The sequence below is a fragment of the Scardinius erythrophthalmus genome (assembly GCF_964197995.2).
Source record: "Scardinius erythrophthalmus genome assembly, chromosome: 14".
In the NCBI taxonomy this organism is placed as follows: domain Eukaryota; kingdom Metazoa; phylum Chordata; class Actinopteri; order Cypriniformes; family Leuciscidae; genus Scardinius; species Scardinius erythrophthalmus.
This window is the reverse complement of record NC_138234.1, coordinates 5,367,412-5,379,288: the sequence shown is the minus strand read 5'-3', so window position 1 is coordinate 5,379,288 and position 11,877 is coordinate 5,367,412. Positions and strand designations below refer to the sequence as shown.

At 37.1% G+C, this 11,877-nt stretch overlaps 1 protein-coding gene across 2 annotated transcripts; it reads left to right on the top strand.

Moving 5' to 3' along the window:
* Positions 1-247: 247 nt before the first annotated feature.
* On the top strand, positions 248-9,881 carry LOC308702275 (major histocompatibility complex class I-related gene protein-like). 2 transcript variants are annotated; one of them, XM_081384982.1, is made up of 8 exons: positions 248-387; positions 4,831-5,097; positions 5,192-5,470; positions 6,275-6,550; positions 7,920-8,195; positions 8,289-8,346; positions 8,886-8,960; positions 9,648-9,881. In XM_081384982.1, exons 1-7 carry the CDS (start codon positions 339-341, stop codon positions 8,944-8,946), a joined length of 1,266 nt encoding a protein of 421 aa, XP_081241108.1. In that variant the 5' UTR covers positions 248-338; the 3' UTR covers positions 8,947-8,960; positions 9,648-9,881. The 2 variants fall into 2 exon arrangements, with proteins under 2 accessions (XP_081241108.1, XP_081241107.1); XM_081384981.1 differs by having other exon boundaries at positions 6,275-6,559; positions 9,648-9,814.
* Positions 9,882-11,877: the final 1,996 nt, after the last annotated feature.

Here is an 11,877-nt window from a genome sequence, read left to right as displayed (position 1 = left end):
TCTAAAGTAATGTTGGCCTGAATAAATTAATCAAGCTGTCTATTAAAACACGGGTTTATCAGGGATGTGCACATGCAAAAAAATCAATATCAATTGTATGTCTGGAAAAAAAACGCTTACTGAGCAAAGCGACGACAACTAGTGAGTAAAAGCTAAACTTCCGTATTGAGACACTTTATCTAGAGCATCAGTGACGTCAGTTCTGCACAATCTGCATCTTCCTTTAGTAACCACTTCTTCCTGTTGACTCACATGTGGTGAAGACAAGAGTTTTTACAGCGCTCTTTGACGACTGCACATAAAGAAGTGTGTGTCAAATACAAGGATTTTCATCCATAATGAAGAAGTTCATAATTTTCTTCCTTTGCGTACCTTTGGTTTACTCAGGTGAGAATCATTTAATAAAGTCATTTAAATGATTAAATCTGTCATGCAAGGCCTTCAGCTACTCCCGTGTGTTGAACTCAGTGTTACTTTAGTTGTATTGTAGGTTTATGATTATTTTGAATTGGCTTTTATTTTTTATTAGCTTTTAAAAAAAAATAATTTTAGTTTTCTATTTTTCTGTTAAAGGTAGGGTAGGCAATTTTGGAGAGGCTAGCAATAGTGAGTTTGCTTTGAAAGCATTAGATCTCACCCTCCCTTCTGTCCACCTCAAAAGCCACGCTTCCTTCAAAACACATGAAGATGTACAGCAATGAGAAGAGTCTGCAAACCGTCACGAGAGACAGCTTTAAACTACCTCATGTCTCAAAGCACATAACTTTACAGTAATGAACGCTAACAACTTATGGAGCTCTGGAATGTCTGAGATGTCTGGAAATGCATACGTTGACAGGCAGGAAGGACATCGTATCGTATTCGGACCGAATGCAATGATTGAACAAACAATTTTTGGTCCTGAGACTTCCACAAAAGATATATGTAATAATTTTAATTAATTTCCGTTTATTGCCAAGGGAACATTTTTATTCTTTCAAGTTTTTCAACTAAAATTGACATTTTTATTTATTATTAATTGTATTTTATTTCAACTTTATTGCAGTCAACAGAAATGCTTTTAATAGTTAGTTGTTGAACTGACAGAAAATCATGAGTTGTTTTTAATCTGATGTGTAAAATTTTCTTAAACATCTTTTATAATATCCAAGCTAATAGAAGTAGTTAACAGTTTTAGGGCCCTATCATACACGTGGCGCAATGCAGCGCCAAGCAAGTGTTCTTTGCTGGTTTCAGCCCGACGCAGTTATCATTTTCACGTCCTGTGCCACGTTGTTTATATAGCAAATGCATCTGTGCCCATTTGTGCGCCCATGGGCTGCTGGTCTGAGAACGAGTGTGTTCAGGGGCATTGTTGGCATGTTGCTATTTTGAGGAACTGAAATAGACTGAGCCATTGACCAACTGAAACCTGCAATGGCGCAATATTTATTTATTTTTTGTTATGAAACTTGTTGCACATTAGTAATGTGAGCCTATAGGCGGGTCCACAACACTTTGCTTATTACACACACAGGGATGCACAGCAGCACACAAACATGCCAAATATTAAAGGGGGGGGGGGGGTGAAATGCTCATTTTCACTCATTCTCCTGTTAATCTTGAGTACCTATAGAGTAGTATTGCATCCTTCATATCTCCAAAAAGTCTTTAGTTTTATTATATTTATAAAAGAAAGATAGGCTGTACCGAGTCTTTCCGTAAAAAAAACGAGCGGCTGGAGGCGGGCCGTGTGGGCGGTGCTAAAGCTGTGCTAACGCGCCGAGCTAACAACACACAGTCAGACATTTGAAGCAGTTTTACTCACCGTCCGGTTCCAACCACGACCGCGAACCTTTATCATTGTGACTGCTCGATCCTTAAGCATTAGACGATCTGCAAATCTGTCGATCTGGGCTTTGTTTATAAAACAATCATCGTCGAAATGCAGGGAACAAACAGTCTACACCTCCGTTTATGCTCAGGAAAAACAAACTCCATCCACTGGTCCCTTAACGCCGGGTTCTTTGGGAATCTGTGCAGGGTTGTCTTGCCCTGGCAACCAAAAACACACTTCTTTGGTGACATTGACTTCCCTAAAGCCGAGCACAGCGCTTTGATGGGCGTACTGCTTTCGCTCTCTTGCTCTGGTCTACGAGTGCGCGCGCGCCTGCGTCCTTCTGGCAGAAGTGCCCTTAGGACCCGTATAAGGAAATTCCGCTACATCTGACGTCACACATGCCCATACTCGAAAAAAACTTTCCGAAACTGGTGACAAACCGGAAGGAGCATTTTTGGCACAGAAATACTTCTTCAAACATACAATTTAATCTTTGAAACTTTGTCCATGTTTAGCATGGGAATCCAACTCTTTACCAGTGTAAAAAACTCAGTATGCATGAAATAGCATTTCACCCCCCCTTTAAAAATAAAAAGGATTACAATATAAAAGATTAATACTGTGTACATAAAGATATGGTGGAATCCAGCTTGTCCTGTAGATGGTCTGCTTGAGTGTTTCACACACACACACACACACACACACACACACACACACACACACACACACACACACACACACACACACACACACACACAGCTTTAACCTCTCGCACTAGCAGAAAGTTTCCTCTCTGGAGACGCGTTCAGTTTTTACGATGCAAATTCCGTCATGTCAATAGCGAATCCGCCATGGCTCGTGCACAACTGGCTTTTAAAGGAAATGAGACTCTGGTGGGTTTATTGCATGTTACGCCCAAAACACACCCATTACTCATTAAGAGAATCGGGACGACCCTTTTAGACCATGCGCCGGGATCGCCGACCATTTTTCCCATCATTAAACTAGCAAAAGTGGATTCGGACGCCCTAAGTGCACTTGCGCTTTAGGCCATGATCTTAGATCCTTAAAATAAGAGAGAAGCTGCAACAATGTCAAATATGGGGAAAATAATGTGTTTTGAACACTCAAGCATGGAAACCTATTCTAGTAGAACCCAAAAACAAAATCAAGAATGTATAAAAGGTTACAATATTACCTCTTTGTTATTCTTCTAGTTATTTCCCTTTAGCGGCTAATGAATCGAATGTCTCGCACATTCACAGATTGCTAATTTCCACATTGTAAAATAAGGTGGATACAGTGATCATGTTGATCATGTTGAGATTAATTTCATGTTACCTTTATGTTTTTTTTTTTATTTTAGGAGCATGAACATTTTGTGTATATGTATAGAAAAGCTTCCTCTAAACGTCTGTACTGAGAGCTTATCTAGAGCATCAGTGTCATAGTTATAGCATCATAATTTATATTTTAATGTGAATTTAAGTTTAGTTTTTTAGCAATTTTGTTATGTGCTTTTGTTATTTTATTCGTTTTTTTATATTGCTATTTCAGTTGAATTCATTTTTTTCAGTATTTTTTTATTATTATTTTCAGTTAATCATTTTAGTGCTTCAATTTGAACTTATTTCCGTTTATTGCTGAGGCAACATTTCTAATTTTAAGTTTTTCAACTAATATTTACACTATTTATTATTCATTTTATTTAATTTCATTTTTTTTTTCAGTTTAAATAAATGTTTTTAATAGTTTAAGTTGTTGAACTGACAGAAAATCATGAGATGTTTTTAATCTAATTCTTTTTTTTTTTTCACTGAAATGTGCTAATACGTTTCCGTGTTTTCCAATGACGTTGATTTGTCTCATGCAGGCAGGTCTATTTACAAGGCAAAACTATGGGAATAGTCCTATAAGAATGAATAAAGTTATTAACCTGGTAATTATCCTGTTAACTGTCACTCCTGATCATGAATGTTTTGGAAAAAAGACCCTGGGCCCTATTTTAGCAATCTGAAACTTTGTGGGTGGATTTCGGGCGCTGTTGCTAATCTAAAATGTGTTGGTCTGAAGTAGCTTCATTACTCATAGGTGTGGTTTGGGCATAACGTGAAATAAACCAATCAGAGCGACATCTCACATTCCCTTTAAGACCAGGCGCGCTTGTTCTATAGCGGATTGCTATTATAACGGCAGATTTGCCAGGAGCGGTTCACAGCCGAGGAGACCGACGTTCTCGCCAGGGCCGTAAAACACAGACAAGTGACATTGGGGATGGAGAAACACACCCAGATTACCTTTGCTTAAACAGGATTATAATAATTTGGGTAAATGTGTAAGCTAGATTTATGCCTATTTTTCACATCTTCATGGACACAACAATGATTTCCCACATGTGGAATATTTTTCCTTGTAATTATGTATGGTTTGCAAAAATGAAAACTGCTGCATCTGTGTAGATGAGAGAAGCAGAGTGCATGCGCGTTGTGCACAAGCTACATTATGCCGGAATTGTTTTTTCTGAAACTGAAAAATAGCACCAGGGAACGTTTGCGCCGGAACACGCCTCCTCTTTTCGCTGAAACGGCCCCGGGAGCGCAAGTTCATTCCCTAATTTACCGACGTGCGTCTGTGGAGGGAAAAGTCCGCTGTGCGTCGGGTGCAGAATAGGAATGATACATGCGTCGGTGTACAAAGTCAATTGTGCTGGGTGCAAGATAGGGCCCCAAAAGTGCAAATGCAAAATTAAATGCAAATTCACATCTGTACAGTAGAGGGCGACGCTCAAACAAACCTTTCAGCTGCTGCTGTTCTGGATTGCAGAAGAATAGGAAGATAGGGCCCCCTTATTATTTGAGTGTTTTTCTAATGATACCTAAAATACAAAAATATCTGTGCAAAAGTATTGATTTGAAATTAAAAGAAAAAAAGTAAATGACTCAAACAGTAATTAGATTTATGACACTGTATGTTGTGTTTGAGAGCTTTATGTCTTTGTGTTGTTTGTTCAGATTTACACAGGTTTATCTCCACATACACTGAAATAAGAGGCCTGACGATTGAAGGAATCCCAGAGTTTTCTGCTGTAACGACACTGGATGATCAACAGATCTATTATAATGACAGTAACATAAAGAAGCTGATTCCCAAACAGGACTGGATGAAGGAGTTTACATCTGAAGAACTGTGGAAGAAATACATGGAGGTCAGAGAAAAACAACAGCAGATCTACAAAAACAACATTCATGTTATAATGCAGCGATTCAATCAGTCACAGGGTGAGAGAAAAAAAAATTTATACTACATTTTTAAAAGTGAAAGATTAACTTGTACATTAAAAAAGAGCAGATCTTATGGTGTCCCCTTCTCCAGGTGTTCATACGTATCAGAGGATGTATGGCTGTGAATGGGATGATGAGACTGGAGACTCACAAGGGTTTGATCAGTACGGTTATGATGGAGATGACTTCATCTCACTGGACCTGAGGGAGAACAGATACAATGTGTCTGTACTACAGGCAACAACCACAGTGCAGAAGTGGAATAAAGACAGAGAACAGCTTACATTGGTGAAACAATACTATGATCATGAGTGTGTTCACTGGCTGAAGGAGTTCTTGACGTTAAGGAAAGAGGCTCCCAGGATAAGAGGTACCTTATTGTTTAAAAATGCCCTAATCACTAAAGTCTCTGATGTCCCCAGAGTGTGTATGTGAAGGTTTAGCTCAAAATACCCCACAGATATTTTTATATAGCATGATAAAATTGTCACTTTTTGAGGGTGAACAAAAACAAAACGTTTTTGTGTGTGTCCCTTTAAATGCAAATGAGCTGCTGCTCCCGGCGCAGAGGGCGGAGCTTCAAGAGCTTGTGTGTTAGCAGCTCCGATTACCTCACACAGACACACACTGAAAATTAAAAAAAAACATTTAGCCTTTTATGTTCAAACCGGAGTCAGAAAGATGGAGTGACTCAAGAATAAGTGACAACATGTAGACAACATTTCTGAATGGTTAGTTGATGAATTTATGTAGCTTATGTGTAATTATCTTCTAGTCATTAATCAGCATATTCTGTCTTGATAATCTATAAATCATGTTCCGGGGGCGGGGTTTATGTAAATTTTAGAGTTGGTGATGTCACTAGCCCGGAGGAATGTTTTGTAGTCTCTACCAGCCGTTTGTTGTAGTCCCTAAAAAGCGATTTCTTTAAAAGCAAATATCTCCCTTTGCTTTGAACTTTGAGCGTCGTAACTTTGCAGATGTTAAAGTAATGTCATATTCTGATGTTTTATTATCGCTCAAAATCGGCGGCTGATACATCTCTAATAATAATAGCCATTGTTTGTCTCTGTTTTATCTCATTGGCTTTATTAAACCAAATATACTTTTATTCATAAATGTATTTGATCTGAAGTATTAAACTTTTCCCCTCATTATTCTCAATCCTTTTCAGCTCCTGAAGTGTCTCTGTTACAGAAGCATCCCTCTTCTCCAGTAGTGTGTCATGCCACAGGTTTCTACCCATCAGGAGTGAGCATTATCTGGTTCAAAAATGGACAGGAGCACAATGAGGATGTGGATCTTGGAGAGACACTGCCAAATGAGGATGGGACCTTCCAGAAGTCATCTATCCTTAGAGTTTCTCCAGACGAATGGAAGAACAACAAGTTCAGTTGTAAAATGGAGCAACAGGGAAAAACCATCCGGAAGACTGAGGATGAGATCAAGAGTAAGTACAGTAAGTTGTTAATAATGCTGCATAGTGTTTTTATGTTTATGCCTTTTTAATTCATAATTTTCACCTGACATCACACTCTTATAGGACTGCCCACCTTGTGGACAAAACAAGGCTTTCCTTCCGCCGCCAATATATTTATTATTTATATATATATTATTTGATTTAAGCTATATTTGAATTAAGTTTTTTTAATGTTGGCCTGAATAAATTTAAACTTTCAATTAGATTTTTAAATGTGAAAGATTATTTTGTATATTTAAAAAGATATCTTATAGTAGAGATCAAATATGTATCAAAGTATGAATGGCTGTGTTTGATGAGTACACTTATCCACAATATGGACACATGTCTGAATGACAGCACAGTTCAAATTTCTACAAAAAAAACTACAATTCTGAATGTGTTTACTGGCTGAAAGAGTTCTTGATGTTAAAGGGGGGGTATAATGCCCTTTTCACAAGATGTAAAACAAGTCTCTGATGTCCCCAGAGTGTGTATGTGAAGGTTTAGCTCAAAATAACCCACAGATATTTTTATATAGCATGTTAAAATTGTCACTTTCTGAGGGTGAGCAAAAACACAACGTTTTTGTGTGTGTCCCTTTAAATGCAAATGAGTTGCTGCTCCCGGCGCAGAGGGCGGAGCTTCAACAGCTTATGTGTTAGCAGCTCCGATTACACAGACACACACTTAAAACACACTGAGAAAACAATGTTTAATTAAACTGACTGCACCACAAATGACAAACACATTCGGCCAGCTTTTTATTAGCCTTAAAAAACTCTATCAACTGTTTAAACAAACCACAACTATTGGAGTCTAAGACATATTTAAACATATGTGTAACAACACTCTGGAAAGCTAACAAGGCACAATATTTAATTGAATTACTATTAGATATAAATATAAAACAAATGTAAAAAATTATTTTAAATACATTTTACTGTTTGACTGCAGTAACTTCATTTGTTGACTCCTTGTAACGCGGCAAATCTCAGGACTTGCACTGTATTTTTTGTCCGTCCGCATCTGTGAGATTTACATTGAGTCTCACGGGATCCCAATGCAGCCGTGTAGAAGATGGAAGAAACATGAGATGGGAGGAAACAAATATATGTCAATGATCTTGCGCTCCCTCACTAAACTTTTGCATCCTTTATATCTGCCTTTTCATGCTATTGCCGATATTCTGATGTTTTATTATCGCTCAAAATCGGCGGCTGATACATCTCTAATAATGAGTCATTGTTTGTCTCTGTTTTATCTCATTGGCTTCATTAAACCAAATATACTTTTATTCATACATTTATATGATCTTAAGTATTTAACTTTTTCCCTCATTTTTCTCAATCCTTTTCAGCTCCTGAAGTGTCTCTGTTACAGAAGAATCCCTCTTCTCCACTAGTGTGTCATGCCACAGGTTTCTACCCATCACGAGTGAGCATTACCTGGTTCAGAAATGGACAGGAGCACCATGAGGATGTGGATCTTGGAGAGACACTGCCAAATGAGGACGAGACCTTCCAGAAGACATCTAGCATTCATGTTTCTCCAGACGAATGGAAGAACTACCAGTTCAGTTGTGAGGTGGAGCACCAGGGGAAAACCATCCGGAAGACTGACGATGAGATCAAGAGTAAGTACAGTAAGTTGTTAATAATGCTGCATAGTGTTTTTATGGTTATGCCTTTTTAATTAATAGTTTTCACCTGACATCACACTCTTATAGGACTGCCCACCTTGTGGACAAAACAAGGCTTTCCTTCCGCCGCCAGTCATTTGACCAAGTATGTACCAAGTTCTAATGTAGAAAGACAGCGATATTTAAAATTATATTCAATATACACCTTATTGATGATACATATTGGAAACAATATAAAGCTGAGCAGATGAGCCAATCAGATGAGCAGATGAGTATAAATGCTGTTTTTCCATAGAAAACCATTTAGCGTGTTGCTGCTTGCCTGTATATAGTATTCATCATCAATAAGGTCTATATTCTGAATCTTTTAATATCACTGTTTTAGTACATTAAGGCACTTTATCTCTATATTTGATGTGATTTTCTATATTAAGTGTTTTCTCTGTTAGGCGTTTTAGAAATTCCTGCTGTTTTTAGTGATTGAAAAGCAGGTTCTGTACATGGATCACACGTGCACAAAACCTGCATTTTATTCACATATTTTTGATTAAATTAAACCTATTTCAGTTACTGTTGGTGCCAAGGCAACATTCATACATTTGGTTTGTTTTTAATCTTATATATATATTTTTTATTTTATTTAAGCTATATTTGAATTAATTTGAGTTTTTTTTTTTTTTTAAGGACCTACCCAAGAATACATGTACTTCTGTGTGTGATGGGAGTATTCATATTTGCACTGTAGTCCGTAAGAAATAAGTAAGTATATGTTTACATGTGTTTTTTCTGATCTTTCTCTGGACTGCTCCTATTTCTCATTCTAGTGGCTTCATCAGCTGTAGGATGTTGGGAATGTACGGAGACCCTAAAGGGACATAGTGATGGGAAATCATATGCTTTTACATTCTCTCCCAAATGTTGAGGAAACACAAAAGTTTTGCGAGAGAACGCAAAAATTCTCTGGAGAACACTGGCTTTTTTCCATCACAATTTCCCTTTAGGGACTCTGTAGGACCAATAACACAAACATTCAAAAGTCTGGATTTACAGAGACATGTTAATGCATTTGATAGAAATTCCAGTAAGGTGGAATTAAATAGAGCCAATACTTCACTGTAATTTTTTTTTTAAATAAATATTTTTTATTTAAAATATTAAAATATATTAAATATATATATACACACATGCTTATTTGATGCAACTGACAATAGTTAACGAAAGTTGAATATAAGTTTTAAAAGTTATATTTTCAAAAATGGTCAAAGCCAAATGTTTGTCTTCAAGCAACATTTCAGATAAAGAGATTTGTAGAACTTGCTGTTTTAATAATTTCAATGTATAATTCCATAAATTTGGGATTTGAATTGGTCGTATGCTGTTTCAGTGGTCATACAAATCATGTAATTAGCAAGGTCCTCATTTAATCTTTATGACATTACTTTGCAGAAACTAAAGTTTGAGCAGACGATCTGTCACAATGAAAAGCAGAGTTACAGTGACAAGAATCTTTAAGTTTCCTCCAATCGTCTGCACTTTCTCCAGATTTCAGTCTTCAGGATGTGAGAGAACGGATGATTTCCAGCATGTGGGACCAAAACATGTTTTTATTTTAGATCAAGTTGTAACCACTGATTTCAAATAAAGGTTTACAGGCTTTTATGATTTTAATTATTAAACTTTAAAATAAAAAATTAAAGAACACTTGCTGTTGTTTTTTGTTTTGTTTTTCCAATTACAGTACGTAAGAAGAAAATATAAAGCCGACACATTTTTAAATAAGAATGTTTTAATTTAATGTTTTAGTTTTAATATAATAATAATTTAAATATTGTAGGTGCAACATCAGATAAATTTGTAAATGTAAATGGTGTTTTGTAAAGCAGGTGTATGGAGAAACACTCATTTTAATATAATTAGCTAATACCTTGTATTTGTAACATAAAATAAAAAAAGTATTTTCTGTGCCTGAAATCTCTCAATTCCGCCTTTTGTCTTAGTTTCCTGTGGAAAAACTAAACATAAATGTGTATTGTAATCACTAATATACACAGGCGTCATACAGGCTCATATCTTCGTTTCTTTGCTGCGAAGTCAATGATTGTCTCATTATATAAGTATAAAGGCATTTAAGTAAGTAAATACAAGCATGTGTTCAGTATGTAAGTTCTTTGTTATTAGAAAGCGAAAAGTCTTGAGTTCCCAGAATACACCATGACATTAATGTATTATGCAGATTACTGTTTATAAGTTTATATTGTTATTAGTGGGATGACCAGTCCTGGGTCTTTCCAATCATTTACAGTTGTATTAATTAAAAAAATATGTTGGTATAGTTTTCTTGTTGATAAATGATGCTGCATTTGCCTTTTACCCAGAAGGCTTTTAAACATCAAACCTGGACTGACATGATGGTAAGTTAAGTATGATGACAGTTATCATTTTTGGGTGCACTGTACCTTTAAATAATACTCCACACCACTTGATGCATTTGCTATCACCTTATAGATTGTGGTGAAAATTCAGATATCTTTTTTTTAATGTGTCTGTTGGTTGTCACTAATATTGTGGTGTGTTTAGTAATAATTAACAATTATATATACACAGTATATATATATATATATATATATATATATATATATATTAAGCAACTACCTATAAAAAAAATTCAATATTTCTATAGCTGTTACATACACATACTGTTATATCCGTAAGTGAGTAGCCTAGTTTAGTATTCACTTGAGAACAGAGCCGTTGTCTCTTATAAAGGTCTCCCTCCATCGCTTCACTGTCTCTCAGAAAATTAAACAGTGTTTCAGATGACAAACCCCTAAATCGCGTAATTTTCCACCTCATGGGGCCGGGTGTGAGCGCCGCTGAAATATTGTTCTTGGTTATGAAAATAACCAGAAGAGATTCCAGCACGTAAGGCACTTTTTGGCTCACGAGACACACCGTGGCGCTTCAGGAGGAATATAAACAGGTTTTGCCGGCGTGTTTTGGCTCACCTTCTTTGCCCTCTTGTTTCAAACAGCGAGGGTCTTTCTCTCTCCTCGTCTTTCCTCCCAGCGGGTTTATTCCTCTCAGCGGGTTTATTCCTCTCTCTCGGAGGCCCGAGTGCTTGTAGCGGCCATTAGCTCGACGAGAGGTAGGGAAGATAAACGCGCGGGCGAGTAAACACACACACACACACACACACGCTCCCCGCTGCTCGCCACGGGCCAAGAGTTCCTGAAGAACCCTGAAGATTTCCCAGACCAAATCACATCTTCAGTTCCTCTCATCCGGAGGTTCACATTGCCATCTCTGACCTCTAGAAGAACCACTTATGTGACACACGTGTTCTGCCTCAAACACTAGTAGGTGTTCAATTCGGTGTTATGTACTATTTACTGCACACGTTTTAGATAGAAACTAGATTTATTATGTCGATTTTTACCCCCGTTGCCATGGTGTTGCTATGCAATTGCTGTGGTGTTCTGTTTGGTTTCTTGGGTATTGTTACATTGGTGGTTGCTAGGATCTCTTCTATTGTGTGTTGGCAGTTGGCAGTGTTATAATGGTCGCTAAGCGTTTACTAGGGCCGTTGCTAGGGTGTAATTGCTTCATTGTGGTTAGTATGTTGCTAGGGTGTTCTTAGTTGTCAGGGTGTTGCCATTCAGTTGCTAGGGTGTTAAAG